We start from the raw sequence: 22776 nt of genomic DNA, 5'->3' as shown, positions 1-22776 counted from the left end.
CAAACTAAAACTTAACTAATGTTTATTTGGAACTATATATTATTTATATAAATAAATATCCAACTATTAACCTAACTTATAATAACTTAATTTCATAATCGCCGCTTAAATATGACCAGTTTTGCATCTTTTCCTAATTTGTTTATTTCAAAACTTCTATTCATTATAAACAAATCAAAGAACCATTAATTTCGCAAATATTTTATATTTTAGATCAAAATTCTTGAATATGTACATTGATATCATCTACGCGTGTAAATTTTGGTCCGAAAGCTTTTCGAATATTTTAATTGTAATAACGATGGTGAACTGTAAATATAATCACTGATGAACAAAGTAAACAGTAAAAAAGTGTGTAATACACGTAAAATTATTGCTTGCATACGTGGCCCATGCATAAATCAACGAAATCTATTATTCAACTTGTGCTTGCTCGCCATCCAACTGTAATTACCAAGGTGGAACGTATCAATTCGATAATAGAGAAATAATTAATAATACCCAGACAACAGAATAGCAGAATCAAGTGGAATCGACTGGGACGTAGTAGGCCATGCGCCACATATATTAATTCAATTAATTATTCACTTTTTTATTATTCTTACGTTATACTTATGGAGTTTTAATTTTTTTTTCTAATAAAAAATAATATAAAGTAGGAGTCGTCATTAATTATTTCTTTTAAATTTGAAGAGAAAAAAATCAACTTAATAATAGTGTGAATACACTAAATATTTATTTAGCAAATATATTTTTTGTTAATTATTTCACCCACATCAATTGCATTTATTCAAACGCATAAATAAATTGGATGTTTTTGTTTGTTTCGAAACTCATAGAATCGATTGATTCCTGGTTGTTTCGGCGGTTAATTGGTAACGATTGGAATACCTGAGATATAAATGATTGACTTGTTTACCCTTTCAGAGTTTATTTAAACTTTCAACAAACTTCTTACATGTTAGTACTGCACAAGATCTTACCAAAGTCTCTTGCATTAAATTATTCTTATTTTTGTTACAATGAGAACCCCAGAATCATCTGAAAAGATTTTCAGTAAAGAAAATAGAACTGAAGACATACCATGGCTGTACGATATAAGTTTAGACGATACCAACTGGATAATAACAAGTTCGTTTATGATATTTACTATGCAAACTGGCTTTGGAATGCTCGAATCTGGATGCGTATCAATAAAAAACGAAGTAAATATCATGATGAAAAACGTTGTGGATATAGTATTAGGTGGTAAGTATGAAAATTTGATTGAAATTAGAAGTGTATGAGAATGATTTGTATTGAAGGATTAACTTACTGGATATTTGGTTATGCGTTTTCGTTTGGTCGAAGTTCAATGAGTAATGGTTTTATTTCTTTCGGTGATTTTCTTGTTGATCCAGATATTTCCGATCCCATGATGGGCGCGATTTATGCTGCGTTTATTTTTCAACTTTCGTTCGCAACGACCTCTACGACAATTGTGAGCGGCGCAATGGCCGAACGGTAAATTTTTACGCCTAAGGGTTGGCAATCAAATATACACAAAAGTTATACCAACTCGATATAATATATTTTGAAAATTAAATAATGTTTTCAGTTGTAACTTTAAAGCATATTGCATATTCAGTTTTTGGAATACGTTGATGTATTGTATACCAGCTGGTTGGGTCTGGGGAGATCATGGATTTTTGAAAAAATTGGGTGCCGTTGATATTGCTGGCTCGGGTCCTGTTCATCTAATCGGTATTTGATATTTTAAATTATAGTAGATATTTTACAAGTTGTTTTCTTAAAGGTGGAACTGCTGCATTAGGTGCGGCAATAATGCTGGGTCCCCGTATTGGTCGATATGACAATGGGATTGCCCCATTACCATTGGGTTCACCAGTAAATGCAGTTATGGGCTTATTCGTTCTTTGGTGGGGCTGGTTGGCATTTAATTCGGGCAGTACTTACGGAGTTAACAAATCCACGATATTATTAATATGTTGACAATAAAAATGACAATAATTTTAGTTAAGTGGTGTTAAATGGCAGTACGCAGCCAGAGCAGCCGTGATGACCATGATTGCATCCTTCGGAGGTGGTACGGTTAGTTTAATGTATTCCCTGATCATTGATAAGGGTAGGATAGAAGTTATTGCAATTATAAACGGAATACTTGGATCGTTAGTAGCCATTACCGCAGGATGTTTCTTATATGAAGGTGAATACATTGTTGTAAACTCAAAATGACCGAGTATATTGGAAGGATTTATTTCAGCATGGGAAGCACTAGTTATTGGAGCTATAGGTGCATTGATTGTATGCATTGTCATGCCAATTTTTGACAAGTTAGGAATAGATGATCCAGTTGGTGCTAGTTCTGTTCATGGTGTTGGTGGAATTTGGGGTATATAATGTATATTAAAAATATATTTTAATAAATTCTATAATTTGATGATTGCAGGTGTGTTGGCAGTAGGTATTTTTGCTAATGATCCGGTACCATTAGGAACAACGAATGGTCTTAAAGGATTAGTCCATGGCGGTGGCTGGTATTTACTTGGAATACAAGCGTTATCATGTTTATGTCTAACACTCTGGGGCACATTCTCATGCATGCTTCTACTTTGGCTAATTAATAAAATTGTCCTTATCCGGATGGAAGTACACCATGAGTTGATGGGTGCCGATTTAATGGAACATCATATTAAGCATTCACAGGTATCATTTCCACAACAAAATTATCAAAAATTAATTATTTACGTTTAAGGTTGGCGTATCAAGAGCAATGTCCGCTCTAAGAGATATGATTGACACATCGGATGTAGAAAATATAGTGGGTGTAGGATTAAATCCCGGACATGACGTTAATCTAGTGAAACTTAAAAATTTATCAAACAGAAGACGTTATAAATTTTCGCGCATGTTGCAAAACATAACAAAGAACCGAAATTTTGGTATAAACACCGCGAGGAAATTATTTCCAAAGAAAAACGAATTGCGAGCGAGTTCAGCACTGAGTACCAAAAAACTATCGGTAACTTCTTTGAGCAAAGGGAAAGTCACACCTTTACCTATGCCTGTACCAAGTATAACAACAAAGGTACCACCGCCACCTCTTCCATGGTTGGATTAAAGTTGGGTTAACGTCTTGGAAGTCACAAAAGACACACACCACAAGCACAAACATGACACGCCTTAAATTATAAATTAACACAAGAAACAACGTTCAAGCAATTATGTGAGATATAAAATATTATAATATACGTAAAGTGCTTAATGTATATGAGCCTTAGATGTAAAATAAATAAATTTATAGATGAAAATCATCCTGCGCGTCTTGCATCGTTCTACATTAAACACGTTAGCAACGATATGCGGCTTTCCACGCCGCGGTGACTGCGCATGTTAGACTTAATCATAATTAGGACCACCTTGTTTTGCTCAGATGTACTTATTGTACAATCGCTGATGTGCGGGTCAAAAATCAGGTGGAGGAGGCGTCGGTGGCACTCTCTTATTGACATTAGAATATGTTGTAATTCTCGCAATCGGAGCTGGATGTGTGGTTGTGCCCATGTCCTGTTTATGAGGAATGGGAGGTGCACGCGTAGCTTTCGGAAACCGCCGCTTCTTTCGGGTATTACTCGTTTTAACACTTAATTGTGTCAGAGTTTCTTTTTCTCGAGTTTCATATGTAAGCATTGGATGCATTTCAATATCTCTCTGTTTCCTTTTTCTAGCAATTTTTACTTGACGATCATGTTTCTTACTGCGGCGACATCTCATACAGATTATACAAAGGACTATTGATGTCATAATAACCAAAGCACCGTAGGCATAATATTTGTACTTTTTAACATTCAAAACCTGAAAAATTATTTTATAACAACGCAATAAATAAAAAATTAATAACTATCATAAAAATACCATCATATTCATACACGCAGGATCTTGAAAGGGAGAAGTACATTTAAAGCATGTTCGTGATCCTGAATATGGCTGATAATGACGCGGTGGACAAGGCATACAACGAGCAAGTCCACCATTATTATAAGTATTCTTATCGCATGCAGCTAAAAAATATAAATTAAAACCTTACATCTATTATTGTTTAATTTACTTACAACATATATGCTTATCTCCAAGTAAACCGTAACCAGCAGCACATGCAAGAATAAGTTTTGGTGTTTCCGTAATTTCATAAGAAGCCAATGTTGAATCCTTCGAAGGAGTAAGTGTGACATCACGACTATGTTTGTATATAACTGGCTGTGTTTCAAACACCAAAATATTATTTACTATCACTGATATCAGTTTCGAATAAATTTTCATTTGGCATAAAACATTGCACTGTGTTGTATTTAATGTAGGAACAATCACATGCATCTCTTCAATGTGAAATACTAACGCAATTGAAATAAACTTCTTATGCTTGTTAATACAACTGCAGTTGACGATATCAATTGCACATATTCTATGTTCCTTCCCACAGAGCATATTTCCAATGGCAGTATTAAAATATAGTCTTAATAGATCCTCATCTTCTTTTAAACAATCAACATTAATTTCATACAAAATAGTTGTATTGATATCCATTGTTGGTAAACTAATAACTGATAGTTCATGTCTAAATGTTCGCATTCCCACTTGATGGTTAGTCACTGAACACGTATAGTTCCCCCGTCAGATGGTTCAATATTAGCTATAATTAAATCACCACTTACAGTTTCTTGCGTTTTACTACCTGTGAGTGGTGTGTCTTTGCCTATGGTCCATCTCATGTTGTAATCTTTTGAACTAAAGTTCTTTCCGTCAGCGCATATCATTCGAACTGTAGAGCCAATTGTGGCAAATTTATGCGCTTCAGTTTCTTCTAAGTCAATATCTTTGCTAAGTGCGTCTTTGATGTCCACGCTCGCTATTACTTCTCGTTTTGGTTTCTGTGTTACTTGTGCATCCATATCATAGTCGTCCAAGTTGCGACGTTGACGATTAGCACAACGCCCGACTTTGATACCGGTAGAGTTGAGTGGAATATAAATTTCGCACATGTTTGTCAAAACTGAATTAATATTAGGATAGCGAGATTTTTCTTGAAGGTCTTTCACTATTGAATCAACTGAACATATGCAGGTATGTTGGTCTTTATCAATGTTACAGGGTTTCGAATGTGAAGAAGAATCACCATTGCACGTTGGAGCTACATTTGCTATTGTTACAAGAGAATATGTAGAAGTAGGGCCACTTGAGGTTTTTGGAGCGGAAGTTGTAGTTATTAATGAAGTAGTTGAACTAGGAATTGTAGAAGTAAATGTTGAACCAGGTGTGATACTTTCAGTTGATGTTGGTGTAGATATCATTGTGGAACTAGCAGTAGTTGAAACTGTTGTTGCTGCTGAAGTTTTGGTTGTAGTTGTCTCAATTGATAACGTTTTTGTTGCATTGGTAATTTCTGCAGTTCTTTTCAGCATTGTCATAACTGAAACATTTATAGCTGCATTAAATTCGGTAGTTGTAACAAATTCTGTAACATTATTAAAATCAGCAAGCTTCATTTCCCGAAAAGCAAATGAATTGAGAGTTTGATCAAAACTTTCGTTGTCTTCAGAGATATAGTCATCAAATAGTGTAGTATAATACTGTTCGAAATTTGGCACGGGCAATGATGAATTTGGCAAATATGTTGGTAAATCAATATAGACCGGTTGATATGTTCTATCCGTACTGGTGGTCATGTTGAAGCCTGAAAAAGAAGGATCAACATGACCACCATTTCTATAAAGAATAAATTAACTTACTATTACTTCTGTCCACTGGTGTATATCTACAAGTCTCGTTGCTAGATGTGCTAGATGTCTTTGTTTTAAATGTTGAGGTAAATTTCGTTATAGCTTCTGATGCTGAAGTATTTTCTTGAACTCCTTCAGTTATCATATTTGTAGATAAATTAGCAGTTGTTTTGGTAGTTGTGGGTGTAGATGTGGGTGAATTGTGCGGCATGTGATGCATGTTTAAATTTTGATTTTGTTCTTCTATTTTTACCGGACCGTTGGTGCTAAACAATACTTTTGGCATATTAGGTCGTTTGGTCGAAGACATATTTGTGTATACTGCTTCGGTCGTAGAAGACCCTATTATGAGCTTTGTTATATCTGATTGTTGAGAAAATTCTGTTTTATCAGTAGAAATGTCTTTGACCACACTTCCAATATTTGTAAGAATTTGTGAAGTTATTTCCTCAGGTTTTGTTATTGGTGAATCCGTATAATGTAATCGTGCATTTGTTACGTAACTTATTTCTTCTGTTGTTGAATTGATGTGCAAGGTTGATGATTGTGAAGCAGAACTTGAACTTGTTTTAGAATGCAAAGTTGTAGAAGATTGAGTTAATTGATTTGTCACGTCCGCATTGGTGGGAAGCTCTTCACTTGAAGTTAAAAGTTTGTCAGATGGAATTTCTACTGTTGACTCCGTGGATTGTATGCTAAATTCAGTTGTTGGGCTTTGTTGCGTAAAAACTGATTGGATGGAAGCAATAGACTCAATTGTAGAAATTGTAGACGTATTTGTAGCATATTCTGTATTTGTAAGTATTTCTGTAGTTGTTTCTTGGGGTTTTGTTATTGGCAATTCCGTATAATGTAATCGTGCATTTGTTACGTAACTTATTTCTTCTGTTGTTGAATTGATGTGCAAGGTTGATGATTGTGAAGCAGAACTTGAACTTGTTTTAGAATGCAAAGTTGTAGAAGATTGAGTTAATTGATTTGTCTCGTCCGAATTGGTGAAAAGCTCTTCGCTTGAAGTTGTAAGGTTGTCAGATGGAATTTCTACTGATGACTCCGTAGATTGTATGCTAAATTCAGTAGTTGGGCTTTGTTGGGTAAAAACTGATTGGATGGAAGCAATTGTAGAAATTGTAGACGTATTTGTAGCATATTCAGCATTTGTAAGTATTTCTGTAGTTGTTTCTTGGGGTTTTGTTATTGGCAATTCCGTATAATGTAGTCGTGCATTTGTTACGTAACTTATTTCTTCTGTTGTTGAATTGACGTGCATGGTTGATGAGTCTGAAGCAGAACTTGAACTTGTTTTAGAATGCAAAGTTGTAGAAGATTGAGCTAATTGATTTGTCACGTCCGAATTGGTGGGAAGTTCTCCGCTTGAAGTTAAAAGTGTGTCAGATGGTGTTTCTACTGATACCTCCGCAGATTGGGTGCTATATTCAGTTGTTGAACTCTGTTGTGTAATTACTGCTTCTGTGACAATATTAGATTTAATTGCAGAAATTGTGGAGGTAGCATATTCTGTATTTGAAGAAGAGCTGCCTAATTCCACGCTTGAGAAAATGGTTTCATCACTGGTTAAACTGTCTGTGCTATGCGAATCTATTAAATTACTGGAAGTATTCATGTTTAACTTGGTATTTTCTAGAGTATTTGATAGTGCATTTGTATAATATACTTCGGTTGAAGAAAACGAACTATCGGTCTGAAAACTTGAAGAATTCGTAAACTGTTCCGTTCTAATTTGTGTAGTAAGTTCTGAAAATGGTGTTTCTGTCTCAGTTGTTGAACTTATATGATTAATTACAGATTCTGCAAGGGTACTAGAAGTAGGTGTAGAAAGTCTGGAAGTATCTGTTGAATATTCACTTGCGTTTACGTTGGAAGGAAGTTCTGTCTTTGTAGATGTTTCCACTTTTGTAGTAGTTGTAATTATTTCGGATGACTCTGTGGCATCATTGGTTGTTACACTGATTTGTAATATTGTACTTGTTTGTGGTTGTGAGTTTAAGTCAACCATCTTCATATTTTGTGACCCTTCACTTTGTGTACGTTCTGGCGTTCCGTTCCCTGAATTTTCTTCATCTGTTTGTATTTGTTCGCTAGTCCTTGTAGAACTACTAGAAAGAGTTGTTGCTGTTTCTAATCTGTTTTCAATAGTTATGGTTTCAGTAATGGAAGTCCCTGCTTCAGTTTTATCTAATTTTGTACTAATAACATCAGATTTTGTAGAATCAGTTATACCCGTCCCTTCAGTTATTGCAGTGTCTGTTGTTACACTTACAAGTGATGCATGATTCTCGTTTTCAGCTGCTTCTAGCAACATTTTTATGTTTACTGGGAAAGAAATGTCTTCATTAGAATTTGAAACTATACCAGTTGCCGGTGTAAATAGCATTATTACTGGTGTAACGGTGACACGGTTCGCATCAGTCCCTTCAAATAGTTTTGAAGATGATTCCATTATGTTTGACGCACTCTGTGACATTAACTGTTCAGAACCTGTAGTACTGATCATTTTCTCTACAAAATTTAAATTTGTTAATTGTGAATTTTCGGTAGTCATCGAAATGGTAGAGACGTTTTCAGTAATATTGACCGCTCCAGCGTTAATAGCATTGCCAATACTAATTTCAGTTTCGGTTTTGGTAGACAAATCGGCACTTGGGGCATTAAAAATAGTGCTGATAGTTATTTCGGAATAATGAGTGGTGTTGCTTGGTATTTCAGAAATATTTATTAATGCTGTTTCGGAAGTATTTGAAGTACTGCTTGGGAAAAATGCAGTACCTAATGAAGTGGCATTTTTGAAATAAAATGCTACTGTTAGTACTTATTTTTTCTTTTTCGCGGTCTCCATTCTCAGATTTTACTTCAGCAGTTGTTTGTTGTATCGACAGTGTCGTTTCAGTGACACTGGAAGTAGGTGTGCTGATTCCTATTGTACTGCTTAAAATTCCGTTTGAGTAGATAACGTAGTAGAAAAAATATCAATTTCACTTCGGTGCATTACGGTAGTGTTTATATTTCCTGAAGTCTCGGAGACAGTGCCTGAACTTGGGCTTCCAACAATAGTACTTGACTCAGTAGAAATAGTCATGACTTCAGCATTTGAAGTATTAATGCCCCAAAATATAGTTGGAGTATTAGTTGTTTCAACCACAGAATCATTAATTATAATAGCGTTAGCACTTTCTTTGAAATTTGGCGGAGTTGTAGGCACTCTGGACGTAGAAGTGTTTGTTGTATGTTTATCTACAGTAGTTACTAAATTACTTGTAGAATCAGTATGACCAATATGTTTTATTTTGTCTATCATTTTGTTCAAAGCATTTTTATCGATTTGGTACCATTTATTCTATTTTTTCTGTAGGCTGATTCACGTTTGTAGTCTGCGTTAGTTCTTTTGAAAATGTCATTTCAGATTCTGATTTTTGTGTAGATTCTGATACTAAATGACTTAGCATTATAGAATTTGTTGAAGTTGTTAATTCTATAGATGTTGATATAACAGATGATTCAGTCGAAGTCTCCAAACTGGATTTAACGCTTGACTTTTGTAAAGTACTTGGACTATATTTAAGAGTACTCAAGGTTTGTTCTTCTCCATGACTCCATGATTTCGGAATGGTTGCTTCATTATTTATAGCACTTTTAGTGTCTGAAACTCTCTGAGTTTTTGTGGTCAATAATTCTAAGTCTAATTCTTCAGGTGTCGTGCTACAGTTGTTGGTTTTAAGATAAAGTATGTTGATTTTTCGTCATTGTCGAAATCCGATAAAATGGGCGCCCCACTTTTAGTAGCCCCTCAGTTAACATATACATATCATGAGCTACCGGATCTCTAGTGGTTGCAATGGAGCCGACTTCAGACAAAATTATAGTAAAATTGTTACTTTCAGGTTCTACATCAGAGTTTAAAATGTTTTCCGTAGAATCATAAACCGATAATGAACTGAATAAGGTTGTCAATTGATCATCAATCTTTGAAGTAGTACTTGTAAATAGACTATCAACTTGGTTCAGTGTTGTACTTCTTTCTTCGATCAATGTTGAAGAATTGAAGAACGGTTGATTTTCATTAGTTGTAGTAACCTCAGATTCCATAGACATATTTGTAGAAGTTTCGGTTAATAGAATGTCAGCAATAAAGGTGGTAATATTGCCCTGGTTTTCACTTAAAGCTGTTGTTTCAAGAAAATCAGTACTTGTTTTGTTTTCTAAATCATATGTTGGTAAAGTTGTTTTGGTTAAGAAAATATCAGTGATAAAATCAGTAACATCATCTTGGTTTAGAGTTAAACCAGTGGTTTCATCAAAAACCGAACTAATTTTGTTTTCTATATCATATCTTGATACAGTGGATTCCATAAAGCTGGTGCTGACCACTTCTAAAATTTCTGATGCAGTTTTAAATATTTCTGTTCTTTCTGTAATATTTGATACAATCGTATCATTTATTTTGGACGAGATTAGTTTGCTACTAGTATAGTCTGAAAAAGTCGGGTACCCAGATGCAATTTCAGAAACTATAGATGTTTCTGGCATAGACGTTTCTGTTTCCATATTCGTGATTATCGTTTGTTCATTATTACCAGTATACTCGGAAAAAGTCGAATACTCAGATACAATATTTGAAATTGAATATGTTTCTGATATAGTCGTTTCTGAATCTATATTCGTTATTTTTGTTTCTTTATTACTACCAGTGTAGCCGGAAAGAATCAAAGACTCAGATCCTATTTTAGAAACTTCAGATGTTTCTGATATAGGTTTTTCTGCATCTATATTTGATGGAGTAAAGATTTCTTCTATTTTTTTGGTCGTAGTTTCTGTATTCACTGAGGTATTATTAATTTCTCCACTGCTAATAATTTCAGAATAAACGCTTGATCCGTTGTCCAATGTGCTACTAAACAGAGATTCCTCCGTGTTACTTGAAATAAAGTATGTACTTGACTTTGAATGATCACTCGCATCAAGAACTTGCGAATCAATTCCAGGAATATTAGAATTTAAAGTATCCACACCCTTTGTAGACGTTTGCATTGTCAACCCACCTACACTGGATTCTAAAACGTCGTCCACATTGAGAAATTGTGATGAAATTTTTTCATGCAAAAAATTGTTATCACCCGATGGAGTGGGATGATTTTTATTTTCAATAACCATTGGTGGAGTACTTTCCTGGACAGTATTTGTCTCTTTGCTAATGCGATTTTCTGTTGATATTTTAATTTGTGTAGTTGACGAATTGTACTCCTCAGATTGAGTAATGGATGTTTCATTGGATTGATTATTACTTTTAGGTGTGCCACTTATATTTGTTGTTTTGCTTATCTTGTTATTTTCGTGTTTATTAGTTGTTGATGAAAGGTATTCCTCAGCCTCAGTAATTGTTGTTTCATTCGAATGGCATGAAATACAATCGAGTGTCACATTAGATTGATCATGCATTTTATGTGTGTCCTGTTTATATGGCGTTGTATTTATCGCATCGTCTTCATGCTTATAAGTTGTTAATGGAATGTGTTTCTCAGATTCATTTTGATCGTGATTTTCAGATGGTGTACTTTTATATTTTGTTGTACTTAACTCCGTATTTTCATGTTTAGAAGTTGTTGATACGTACTCCTTGGTTTTAGTCAAAGCGGCTTCATTGGGCATTTCATAAATATCATCTTCAAAAACATAAGTTATTTCGGTTTCCGATTCAGAAGAAGTGTGCGTAATTAGAGTTAAATGTTTTTCTGAGGAAGTTGATGGTTTCGTATTATGAGAACTCATTTTTCCTCCGTTGTATATTCAGAAGCATGAATTAAAGAATTCGTTAATTGTGAGGAATCCATTAAATCCTCTTCTTCATCTGGACTTGTTACAGTTTCACCGACATAAGGAGGAAGAGTCGATATTTTAGATTTTCGACCCAACCAATTATGCTTGTGTTTATGTGTTGTTTTAGTTTTTGGTTCTACATACTCAACAGTTGTTTTTAGCAAATCTGTAGTCATTTCTACCGATGTTTTACTAATCTCCGTAATATTTGTATCGTTCCCACTATCGTCTTGATTGCCATAATCTAAATCTTCTGAACCTACGAAATCTGTAGACGCCACAGTAAATGTAGAACTTGATACTATAATTCTTTCTTCTTTGGCTTCTGCATGTGTCTTATTTGAAAAATGAAATTTAACGTTTGGACGAATTGTGTCTGTTGCTGTACTAAATGATTTAGTAAGAATTTCTGCATTTGTTAATTTCTTAAATTCAGAATCTGTGACCGATATTTTATTTCGAAGCGTTGTATTTGAAGTTGGAACATTTATTGAAGAATTGTGGCCGTGTTCAGGAATGAACTCACTTCCTATATAATATTTACCATGATCTGCTTTGAAACCCGACCCCGATGAATATGCTTCATGTATGTGATGCTCTTTAAGTTTATTGTTAAAATTATCGCTTTTGTGAGGTTTATTTGGAAAGTTGGGAGCTTTAGTTGTTCTTAATTGTTCTTGTTGTTTCAAAGTACTACCAGTTAAAACTGTAGAAACTGTTCCTGGTATTTTCTCCAGTTCTAATTTATGTGTTCTATCAGACACCATGGATAGAGATGTAGCCGCGTTAGTACTAGATGGAATTAATGTTGTTTCCTTAGAGGTAGTCGTGGTAGTCGTAGGTTCCAAAAATATTGACATTCCGAAAGTTGTCTGATCTTGTAACAAATTTAATAGTGAGGTAGAATACGAGTCTAACGTAATCAAATCTGTCGTGGCTTGAGGTGATGTACTTAAATATTTAAATAAATCAAATGCAGTAGTGTGGTTTTGATTTAATTTTGCAGATGCCAAAGCGTCCTTAAGTATTTCTGGCAAATTTTTTGGAGGACTGGTGCTTGATTGAAAAATTTTTAACAAATCATCAATCATTGCTATTGCATTTGTTGTTGTTTCGATTCCATTTGCAAATTGTTTTGATTGCAAGCTCTGTTCAGTTGTAAAGTACGTTTCAGTATTTCTTGAGTATGTATTTGCCATAAATTCATTTTCTTCAAATGGTTGCATTGTATGACTTGTGGCTTTAAATATGTTCAATGAGTTATCCATAGTAGTTATCACATTAATTGTTTTTTCAGCGGCTTCAGTGGTTGAATTGACTTCTACAAAAGGAATTAGTGATGATGGAGATTGGAAATTTTGTAAAGCTAAAAGAGAATCCTCCTTGGTATATGTTGATATATTGGAAAATGTTGACAATGATTCTGTAGTTTTTGACTCAACTACGTTTGTATTCAGGGATTCTGCACCACTCCCTTCAGTTGATGTTTCAGGGAACAATGTAGATTTCTTAATAGTGTCATCACTAAAATAAAGTGAAGATTGTTGTTGTGTTGTGGTACTTAAGGTAGAATCACTTGTTCCAAATTCTGAAATTTCTAATAGAGCACTCGATTTGTCTTCTTTGAGATTAACCGCAGTAGCAACAGTTGATAATATGCCAGAACTATCTGATGAATTTTTAGCAACTGATGTTGTACTTAAGTCGTTTTCCGAAACAGTTGTGACAGTTGCTGATTCCGTGTTTGTCGATTCCAAAGAACTGGTGGTAGTTATATCCAATAATGCCTGAGTACTAACACTAACATCTCCAGTCGAGCTACCTTCATTATGAGATACATTTTTATCCCCGTCTAAAATATTTTCATTGTGTCCATTATTTTCTGTATATGAAACATTTCCTTCTGTTTGATTCTGCTGAAATTCAGATTCGGTTGTAGTATCATTACTGCCACTGTTATACGATTGGGTAGATGTGTTTTCTCCCATCAAAGCAGAAGTACCCATTACTAAAAAAGGCGTGGTAGTTTCAATAATAACGCTTTCAGAACTAGGGGATAAAGAAGTTGATGTACTTTCTGAAATTTTTGTTTCACTTGCACTGATACTTGAAGAAGATAATTCAGTAGAAGAATCTGTCACAGCAGTTGCACTTATGCTATTTGTAGCTGAATCCTTTGTTGATGTAAGTACAATAGTATCAGAGATTGTATTTGAATTTTCTACATCTGAACCAGATGCTTCATATAGCTTTTCTGTACTTATTTTTGCTGGTGTTGTCAATGATTCTGTTATAGGCACAGTAGTACCAGCACTAGTATGAAGAATTGTACTTTCAACATTTTCAGTAATTTCCTTCACGCCATTCAAAGAAGATGTGATATCATTAGCAGTTATTGATTTCGAGTTTAAGCTACCAGTTAACTTGTCAGTAATAGTAGTCGAGTTAAACATTTTAGCGGAAGTTGTTTGTTTTTCCAAAAGAGCATCGTCAATATCCTGGGTATTTAAAAGCTCATTACTCACAGATGTAATGTTATATAAGCCCGCTGTAGTCTTTGACTTCTTTCCAAATCTCCACATATGATGTGATTTGTTGGAATGTTGTTTATGCTTTTTTGTTGATACTCTTATGGCATTTAAAAACATCTCATCTTCTTCAAACATCGTTGGTATTGTAGTAGATCCTTCATCAACAGAAGCTAAATATTTTGAATTTTCTGACATGTTTTTGCCAGACATTAAAATAGTAGTCCCTTTCACTTTCCCTTTGGGACCATCCTCTGCATCTACATCCTCAAGATCTTTCTCGTCATCGTTCATATATTCGACAGTAGCCTTGGTAATTTCATCTTCTTCTAATGCATTTGTAGTTTTTTCAACGTCTGGAGAAGATTTTCCAATTCTAATTGTTTTATCTGCTACTAATTGAATAGTTTGCAATTTACCGTATTCGTCGGTTGATCCAGCATTCACTGAGTTTTTATCATAAGTTTGATCTATTATTGAAATACCAGTGGTTTCTTGGAAGTTAATTTGGTCAACAGGAGTCAACATGTTTTGATCATCTGGCAGATGATCTGGAGGAGTAGGTTTCCAATTTGTTGTATAAGGTATTTTAATAGTAGTCATAGAAAACTCAGCTTCACTTGGAAAATTTCCTGTAACTGTTACTTCCTCTTCTTTTGAATGTGTTTTATCAGTGGGTATTGTAAATTTTTCTTCTAAAAATACTTCATTTTCATTAAGTTTTGATTGAAAATCATCTCCATTTTTAGATGCTGATGATTTTGGTAATAATGTAATGATCGTAGGAGCTTCCGGAACATCATCCAAAATTTTTGAATTCATCGTAGCAGTTTTAAATTCATTTACAACTATAGTTTTTGTACTAATGGGATTAGCCAATGTCGCAAAAACCGGGGGCGAATATTGTTTCAAACCACTTATATAAGAATCACCTTTATTTTCGATATCAATGTTAGTCTGGTCGGTAGTAGTTATAAGTAAAACATCCGACGGGGTATATACTTTTATTCCATTATTAAAAGACGGACCTACCGAAGCTTTAAAATCAGTGTCAAATATACTACCACTAGATGTTGTCAACGGAAGGAAACGAAAACAGGTGGAGAATATGTTTTAATCTCACCTATGTGTGAATTTATTGTAGAACCTTCCTGATACTTAGAATTCATGTTGGCCCCAAATGGTGACACGTTTATAGCATAATTAAAAGTTGCCTTATTGTCTATTGAAATAGATGAATCTTCAGGTTTCAATGACGAAAACTGAATTTTAAATTTTTCTGTTGTAACTTCTGGTTTATTCAACATTTCTACAGTTGTTTCCAAGCTATTTTGATCCGAAGCATTAGATTCCATATCTGTGTTCGCAGCCATTAAATTTTTCATATTTTCCTGTTTATTGGGAACCGTATTTGATCCCGCTACAGTTGTTGGTCGATTGCCAAAGTGTAACGTCCATACTTCATCATCGGTCGCCACTTCATAATCTTCACTCTCTTGGTTAGTATTGTGACTACCAATGATTTTATCAAGAAAATTGCGTTTATTCCGATTTTTTCTTGACCGTCCCCAATGATGATGCTTCATAAATATGTACGGATTGTAGTGAATAGAACGATTAGCTCTTAAGTTTGTTTGTGTCTTTTTTTGCCTTTTGAATCGACTGAGAATTTGGAAAGTCTTGATCTAAAAAACGGTTATTATTCCGATTGCCCGTCAACCCAAACAGTTTCCTCCATAATTTCTTTGGTTTTGTTTTCTTTTTGGGTGATTGATACTCTTCCACATTATTACCATTAACTTTATTATTGTCTCCAAGACTTCTACTTAACTTGGTTTGATCATTATCAAACCCAAAATTTTCTTCACCAAACTCATCAGATTTTGGTTTCTGGTTTTCATCATTAATATTTTTGTTTAAAATCAAAATATTTCTCTTCAGACGATTATTTTGACGTTGTTTAATTTTTTGAACAATCATTTCTATTTCTTGTGCAACCGATAAATCTCTTTGTAAACGACTTAAACGATCCTGATCGGCATAATCATAATCAATTTGATCGAGAGATTCACTCTGTGGAGATATTTTAGTTTTAGCAATACCACGTTTCGCCATGTCACGAAATTCTTGATCAACAGGCATTATAGGCATACCATCAGCACGTTTCAATTTAGCGTTTTGATTTGAAATAATTTTAATCGCTAATCGTTGGAGCGCTCCTTTTTCTGCATCACTTAAATCAGCAAGTAAGTCACCGCCACCACCACCATTTCCATGATTAAGGTCAGAGCAAGAAAGTGTTGTAACTTCACAACGCGTTGCCAAATCCAATTGCTCTTGGGCTGAATGTAAAGGATCTACTGCATCCGCAAGTTTTTGATCAACCATTTTCAAGTTCTCAATTACGGAACTCACTACACATTTATCAATCGATTTTTTAACCACGCGGTCTAATTGTGTTGGAGGTGCAGGCGTTGAGAATACATTTTGAATAGCACTTACCTGATTTGCAGAAATTGAAGCAGAAGGGTAAGTATTTTGATAATTAGAAGGATTTTGTGTAGATACAATTAAATTTAGCGCTCGCTGAATATCAGAGTTGGGAATAAATGAAGGTGGTTGTTGAAAACCGAAACTAGGTGGTGTGTGCATATTAGTGTTAGTCAGTGTAGCAGTGATTTGTCGTTTATCTATGTTAAGTTTGTTTTTTGCTTTTTGTTTATCATGGAGTTTCTTTTTCTTTTTCTTTTCAGCCTGGCAACTCGCCGCTTTTTGTGCTTCTTTCGCTAAATTCAAATCACAAGGTTCTACCTCCTCTTCATCACTTGGCTCACACACACTTGGATGTAACTTATCACACGAACTTGACTACAAATAAAATTCTAAGTCTAAATAAATATCTTTAAACGTATCTAAATAACATACCTTTGTAGTAGTAGATACTTCAGTAGTAGTAAAACTACTCGGACACTTAAAATCAAGTGATGTGGTCGGTGTCTCATCATTATTGATAATATTATAACCCCCTGTACCTCCTTCTTCATTAGCTAGTTTGTTACAATCACCAGCGGTGTCGTTGTAAACCATAAAATTTTGAGTCAACTTTTTACATTCTTTACCTTTACACACTGGTAGATTCGTAGTTTCACCACCAACGGAAACAGAAGTGGTAGGTGTCTCAATGGTAGTCGAAGTTTCCATTGTTTCCATATCTTCACGGATAAATTTTTGTGGTGTACTTTGAAGGTGTGCAAACACAGTTGGTGTTATAAACTTCGCTGCTGACATTCGTGACATAACATCTTTTTTATACTTAACATTCAGTTCTTTAATAATATCATTCTCCCATCGGTACGGGTTACTATTATAACTTGGTTTAATTTCAATTTTTGATGTGGGTGTAACTGAAGAATGTCTTTCGGAAACACCACTACTAAATTTCGTAACAAGATGATTGCCATCAGAAGTTGTAGCCATCGTAGATACAGAATTAGGGTTTATTGAGGATGTGGGTGAAAAACTTGTTTGCATTTTCTTGGATGCAGCAGGTACCTTACTACTTGATGAACTATGTGGTATATTTGTAATATGAACAACCGGTATGGATTGTTTTCCTTTATTGATGATTTCTCCATCGGTGTCATGTGGTCGATCTTCGTTGATATTCACCGGTACCACTCTTAACAATTCTTCAAGTCCCCTGGGCACAGGTTTATCTTCTGCTTCACGTTTTGATCGTTTTTGAATTTCCAACGGCACCAACGGCAAATCATTACCTTCAATAGAATCTGAGTAAAAACCATCAGCACCAAAAAGTGGATATTCGTCATCTGAATGACTAATTTGACTAGATGATCCTTGATTTGTAGAAGAACTTCTTATATGTTTTTCGGTATGTGCCGATACAGTACTTGAAGGTATTGTCGCCACCTTTCTTGGCGAATTTGTAGTCTTCATACTACTGATTTGTGTTGTAGTCACATCTGAATTATCAATCTTTTTCGTTCCCAATAAATCTAAAGTTGTACTTCGTGGAGTCGTCAACACTACCATTAAAGTCGCTGCATAATTTTGCATTTTTAAGTTAATGTCATTTGTTGCATCAGCTAAATGACTTAAGTACGAACCTCCGTGTGGTGTCACAATCGGTAAGTAAATATATCGCTTCCTTTTGTTTATGAACCGTTTACTTCTTGCCTTAAATAGTTTCATACGAAAACTGATAATTCTATTCATGTCATCACTGTAATTTGATATGTGTGTGTCTGTGGCTGCTGAACTTCTAGCTGTCACATAATTTTCACTTGTAGATGGTATATATCGACGTGTTATTTCTTTTGGTAACTCAAGGTCCAAATTAAGATTTCGAATTTTATCGAGAGAGTTTCGAAAAGTAATATCTGACTTTAAATGTGATGGTTCTGGTTCTACAATGTCGGCAAAGTCAGCAATTTCGTCAAAATCGATGGCGCGCTTTTGCACTTTCCCGTTGCATGTGATGTTCGTTGTAAAGTTGTACACGAGTATGAGCATTAACGCATAAAAGCTGTAATAACACAAATTAGCCCTTAATATCCAGTTGGAATTAGATGACTTACCATTTTACATGCAAACGCATCTGATATATGGCAAAGGGCAGCTAATTGTCATTATTTCGCAATGTGATGACTGCCTGCCACACTAAAGATTATTAAATAATTGATTACATGTATTACGGACACTTTTACACGACTCTTTGCGTGCTTGCAATCCGCAAGACGAAATATTTTATTAATTGATGTATAAAATGTCTTTCTAATCACTGTCAAAATTGTTTTCGAATCCCCACAGGCGTCACGTACGTTTGTCTGACGTATAACGTCTTCGATCCAATTAGCGGTCGTGTTAATCGTGTTATCGGCTTCACGGATTGAGTGGATAGGAGTTCACTGTGCGCAAATATTGGCACTTCATCAAATAGCACACAGACCATAACCAGAATTGAAACAAAATCCGTATTACTCAATTTCAGTAATAAAAACAATTAATTTTGTTGCATGACAGGTGTATGATTAATTAATTCCTACTATTAATATTACTATAGTATACTATAGTGATTAAGCTAAAATAAAAACAATCGAAGTAATTTTACGAACGCAATGTTTGGATGTGTGCGTGCCGCAGGTGAAAATGAACTTTTCTCACAACAGGACTTCCACCCACGCGCGCAAATCCGAGCTTTTCTTTTAATGAAAACAAAGAGCAAAGTCAAAGATGTAAAGCCGACGACGGACAAATCGCTGAGAAACCAATAAAGCAATGCGACACTCATGGAAAGAGAACCATGCTCTCCCTTTTTGTTTATCGTACCTTCGAAACCCTGCAATTCTATATTTCAACGTCTGTCGCATCCCATTTGTCAGAGAACAAAGCGCATGAAAAACCACACAAGTCAATTAAGGCCATAAATATAATATCCTGCGGCGATAATGTGGTAGCGCTTTTTTTTTGCTTCTTCATAACGACTTGAATTAATAAATTTGTGAAGGATATTAGAGAGAAATATAATCTCTAAATTTAACTAAGTATAAAACAGTGCGTAAACGTTATTATCTATTAATTTGATTATATTTTCGCCATATGCTGCTGGTAATATGAAGTGCTCCCGTTTGTTTAGTCAAACGCTGATTTGTCAATTCGTGCAGGTAGCCACGAGCACGATAGCTAGGCAGGGTATAAAAGCGGAAAAGCAACGCAGACGTTTTCAGTCCGAGTCTACCTGTCGGGAAATTGATATGGTCGCGATATCGTTCTAAGCTTTCTACAAATCTTAAACCATGGGTTTTATGTGCGTAGTCCTTGTTTTGGTGTTTCTGGATTTTACCTGTGGCAATCCAGCGCTCAACATAAGTAAGTGCCTCGTTTGAAATTCAAAATACAAATTAATTTCATTATAATTCTGTCTCCATTGCGCAAACACTCTTAGACGATTTTTTTACTTCTTTGTAATTTCCTCCGTGTAGACAAACACAATTTAACTTATTCAATTACAAGTTAAGCCCCAACCCTCAAGGCAGATTACCTTAAATAGCTATTACACTAATATTCAGATTCCCTGCGTTTTCTTTACCCGTCTGTTACACCTACAGTTCGTTATCGGGAAGATGTCGACGAATGGTTGAATAAAGTGGACAACGATTTGCTGGAGTTTAATCAAATTTGTACAAAACTAACTTGGGACATGATGGTTTACGGAGCGGATGAGAACGCAAAAACTAAAACGAAAGCAATCGCACAAGCGCGCCTCGCGTGGAAAAATAAAATATGCGATGTACATTTTAATTCCGAATTATTAACTGATGAACAAAAGCGGAAATTATATTTATTGTGCCGTGGACCAAAATTTACGGAAGCATCTGCTAAGTAAGCATTAAAAAAATCTTAAAATACTTTTTTGATGAATACTGTCTTCATATGTTACTATAATATAGAGTGGAAATGGAAGTATTAAGTTTAATGCATATGGCGTATGATCTACAAGTGTGTTTCAATTCATCGGCTCCCACGCCATTGGAAAAATTACGAAATCCTGAACAAGATAATTTTGGATATCCGCAACCCGGTGAGTGTCTAATGGCCGAACCCGATTTAGAATATCTCATCAAAAGACAAGATTTCAATCCGGACCAATTAGCATTTTTGTGGTATACATTTTATGATAATATCGCATCTTCAATGCGAGAAATATTCCCGAGAGTAGTAAAAAGTCAAAACATTGTGGCATCTGCAAATGGATACGAAGACATGGGTGCTTTATGGCGTGATGAATTAGAAATGCCTGATATTGAACTTCAAGTAGAAGAGTTCTATAGAGAGATTCGTCCACTCTACGAGATTTTTCATAGCGTCATCAGACACAAGCTACTCATAAAATACGGACGAGAACAAATTGATCCGACGGGACTCATCCCGATTCATTTAACAGGTGGGTTGTAACACAATAGTTAACAATGGAATATAATTGAATACAATGTATAACCAGGTAATATGTGGGGTCAGAATTGGGGAGCTTTGATTGGTCTATTCTTCAGTAGTAACAAAAGTTTAGATTTGGACAAACGACTTAAAGAGAAAAACTGGTCGGTGAGTGAAATGGCAGAAGAGGCTGAAGATTTTTATACATCGCTTGGTTTACCGGCGATGACAGATAAGTTTTGGAAATATTCAATTTTTGAAGAACGTGAGAATTCCACAATGTGTCATGGTACCGCAGCAAATATGTTCAATGATGATGATTATAGGTACATATAGATTATATATAAACATGTTTTAATATTAATGTAAAAAATCTTTGATAATTGAAATATTTTTGTAGAATTTTACTTTGTGCAAAAGTAAATATGGAAGATTTTTATGTGATTCATCATGAGATGGGGCATATTGAATATAATATGGCTTACGCTCATCAACCTGCTGTTTATCGAGTAGATATTTATAGATTTTTGGCAAAAAAACGCGAAATAAAAATATACTATGAATGTTACAGGAAGGAACAAATTCTGCATTTCATGAAAGTATTGGTGATGTAATAATGCATGGTGTAATGGTACCACAACATTTGCATCGGTTGAATTTGCTCACTGACGAAGAACTCCTCTCTCCAGATATCGATATGTTTCTATTACTGCATCAAGCGCTCAGTAAAATACCCGAAATACCGTTTGGTCTCTTAGTGGACGAATACAGATGGAACATATTCAACGGAAAAATTGCTGAGGAAAACTACAATAAAGTATACTGGAAGATGAATGAAGAACTACGCGGTATCAAAGCACCTGAAGTACGCAGTGAAGAGTTTTTCGATGCAGGCGCCAAGTTTCACGTTCCTGATAACACCCCATACATACGGTATTACAAACATACAGGGCGATAGCAAACGCTAAGAACACATACTCCTTCTTATCTTGTATTGCTCATATGCAATGTTTGTATATATGGCATGATCTATAATTATAGTATGCACTTGCATTCGTACATACATTGTAGTTTCATCGTTTTGCAACTGTAGTATATCTGAAGAAGCAATTATTTCGATCTAATTGGAATTTATTTTCTATAGATACTTTCTGAGTAGCATCCTACAAATGCAAATCTTCAAGGGACTATGTGACTTGTCCTTATTTGGGAAATTTCAAAATGATGCCGGCGCTTCGATGAAAGCCGAGGAGATTAAGATGCCGTTGCATCGCTGCGATATATACGGGTGCAAAAAGTGCGGCAAGTTGTTAGAGTAAGTGTTTCGATGCTATAAAAGTGTACTCGCAACATTGTACACAATACAAAATGGAGATGTAAAATTAGTACACAGTAAGTTAATTTCATTTCGTTGGTGTTTGTTTTCAGGCAAGCAATGTCATTAGGTGTGAGTGTGCATTGGACCCAGGTGCTCAAAATGCTTACTGGGCAAGACTACATATCGACAAAACCTCTTCTTGATTATTACCTACCCGTGTACGAATGGCTAAAAAAATACGTTGAAGTGAACGACATTCCGATTGGCTGGTAATCGCTCCCCGGTCCCATAATACGCTTCATTCAATTGACTTCTAAAGGAACTATCATGAACTGTCATTCATAAATATATGAGTGGTATAAATAAT

The 22776-nt window shown here is 35.0% G+C and overlaps 4 protein-coding genes across 5 annotated transcripts; 2 read left to right on the top strand and 2 right to left on the bottom strand.

The window, feature by feature from the left end:
- The first annotated feature begins 986 nt into the window (after positions 1 to 986).
- On the top strand, positions 987 to 3314 carry Amt (Ammonium transporter). The gene is made up of 8 exons (XM_065311685.1): positions 987 to 1248; positions 1305 to 1503; positions 1598 to 1743; positions 1796 to 1959; positions 2017 to 2206; positions 2264 to 2392; positions 2450 to 2706; positions 2756 to 3314. The coding sequence occupies exons 1-8, from the start codon at positions 1023 to 1025 to the stop codon at positions 3119 to 3121; spliced, it is 1677 nt and encodes a 558-aa protein (XP_065167757.1). The 5' UTR covers positions 987 to 1022; the 3' UTR covers positions 3122 to 3314.
- LOC135798025 (uncharacterized) lies at positions 3223 to 15720 on the bottom strand. Its single transcript, XM_065310680.1, has 6 exons — positions 11563 to 15720; positions 9671 to 10846; positions 5787 to 8606; positions 4113 to 5467; positions 3916 to 4061; positions 3223 to 3855 (listed from the first exon to the last, which is right to left on the bottom strand). The coding sequence occupies exons 1-4, from the start codon at positions 14957 to 14959 to the stop codon at positions 4647 to 4649; spliced, it is 8214 nt and encodes a 2737-aa protein (XP_065166752.1). The 5' UTR covers positions 14960 to 15720; the 3' UTR covers positions 3223 to 3855; positions 3916 to 4061; positions 4113 to 4646.
- LOC135798744 (uncharacterized) lies at positions 15245 to 18966 on the bottom strand. 2 transcript variants are annotated; one of them, XM_065311684.1, is made up of 4 exons: positions 18736 to 18966; positions 18265 to 18683; positions 17063 to 18198; positions 15245 to 17005 (listed from the first exon to the last, which is right to left on the bottom strand). In XM_065311684.1, exons 1-4 carry the CDS (start codon positions 18753 to 18755, stop codon positions 15755 to 15757), a joined length of 2826 nt encoding a protein of 941 aa, XP_065167756.1. In that variant the 5' UTR covers positions 18756 to 18966; the 3' UTR covers positions 15245 to 15754. The 2 variants fall into 2 exon arrangements, with proteins under 2 accessions (XP_065167756.1, XP_065167755.1); XM_065311683.1 differs by having other exon boundaries at positions 17063 to 18683.
- An 867-nt stretch (positions 18967 to 19833) lies between these two features.
- LOC135799599 (angiotensin-converting enzyme-like) lies at positions 19834 to 22775 on the top strand. Its single transcript, XM_065312761.1, has 8 exons — positions 19834 to 20026; positions 20266 to 20539; positions 20608 to 21101; positions 21159 to 21417; positions 21492 to 21600; positions 21663 to 22024; positions 22236 to 22406; positions 22520 to 22775. Exons 1-8 carry the CDS (start codon positions 19954 to 19956, stop codon positions 22680 to 22682), a joined length of 1905 nt encoding a protein of 634 aa, XP_065168833.1. The 5' UTR covers positions 19834 to 19953; the 3' UTR covers positions 22683 to 22775.
- Position 22776: the final 1 nt, after the last annotated feature.

Source organism: Atheta coriaria, unplaced genomic scaffold (genome assembly GCF_025399875.1).
Source record: "Atheta coriaria isolate IRGN ID8LTWV9N9 unplaced genomic scaffold, Caltech_Dcor_3.1 hic_scaffold_9_pilon, whole genome shotgun sequence".
Taxonomy (NCBI): domain Eukaryota; kingdom Metazoa; phylum Arthropoda; class Insecta; order Coleoptera; family Staphylinidae; genus Dalotia; species Dalotia coriaria.
The sequence above is the reverse complement of the archived record's forward strand: the minus strand, read 5'-3'. Positions and strand labels throughout refer to the sequence as shown.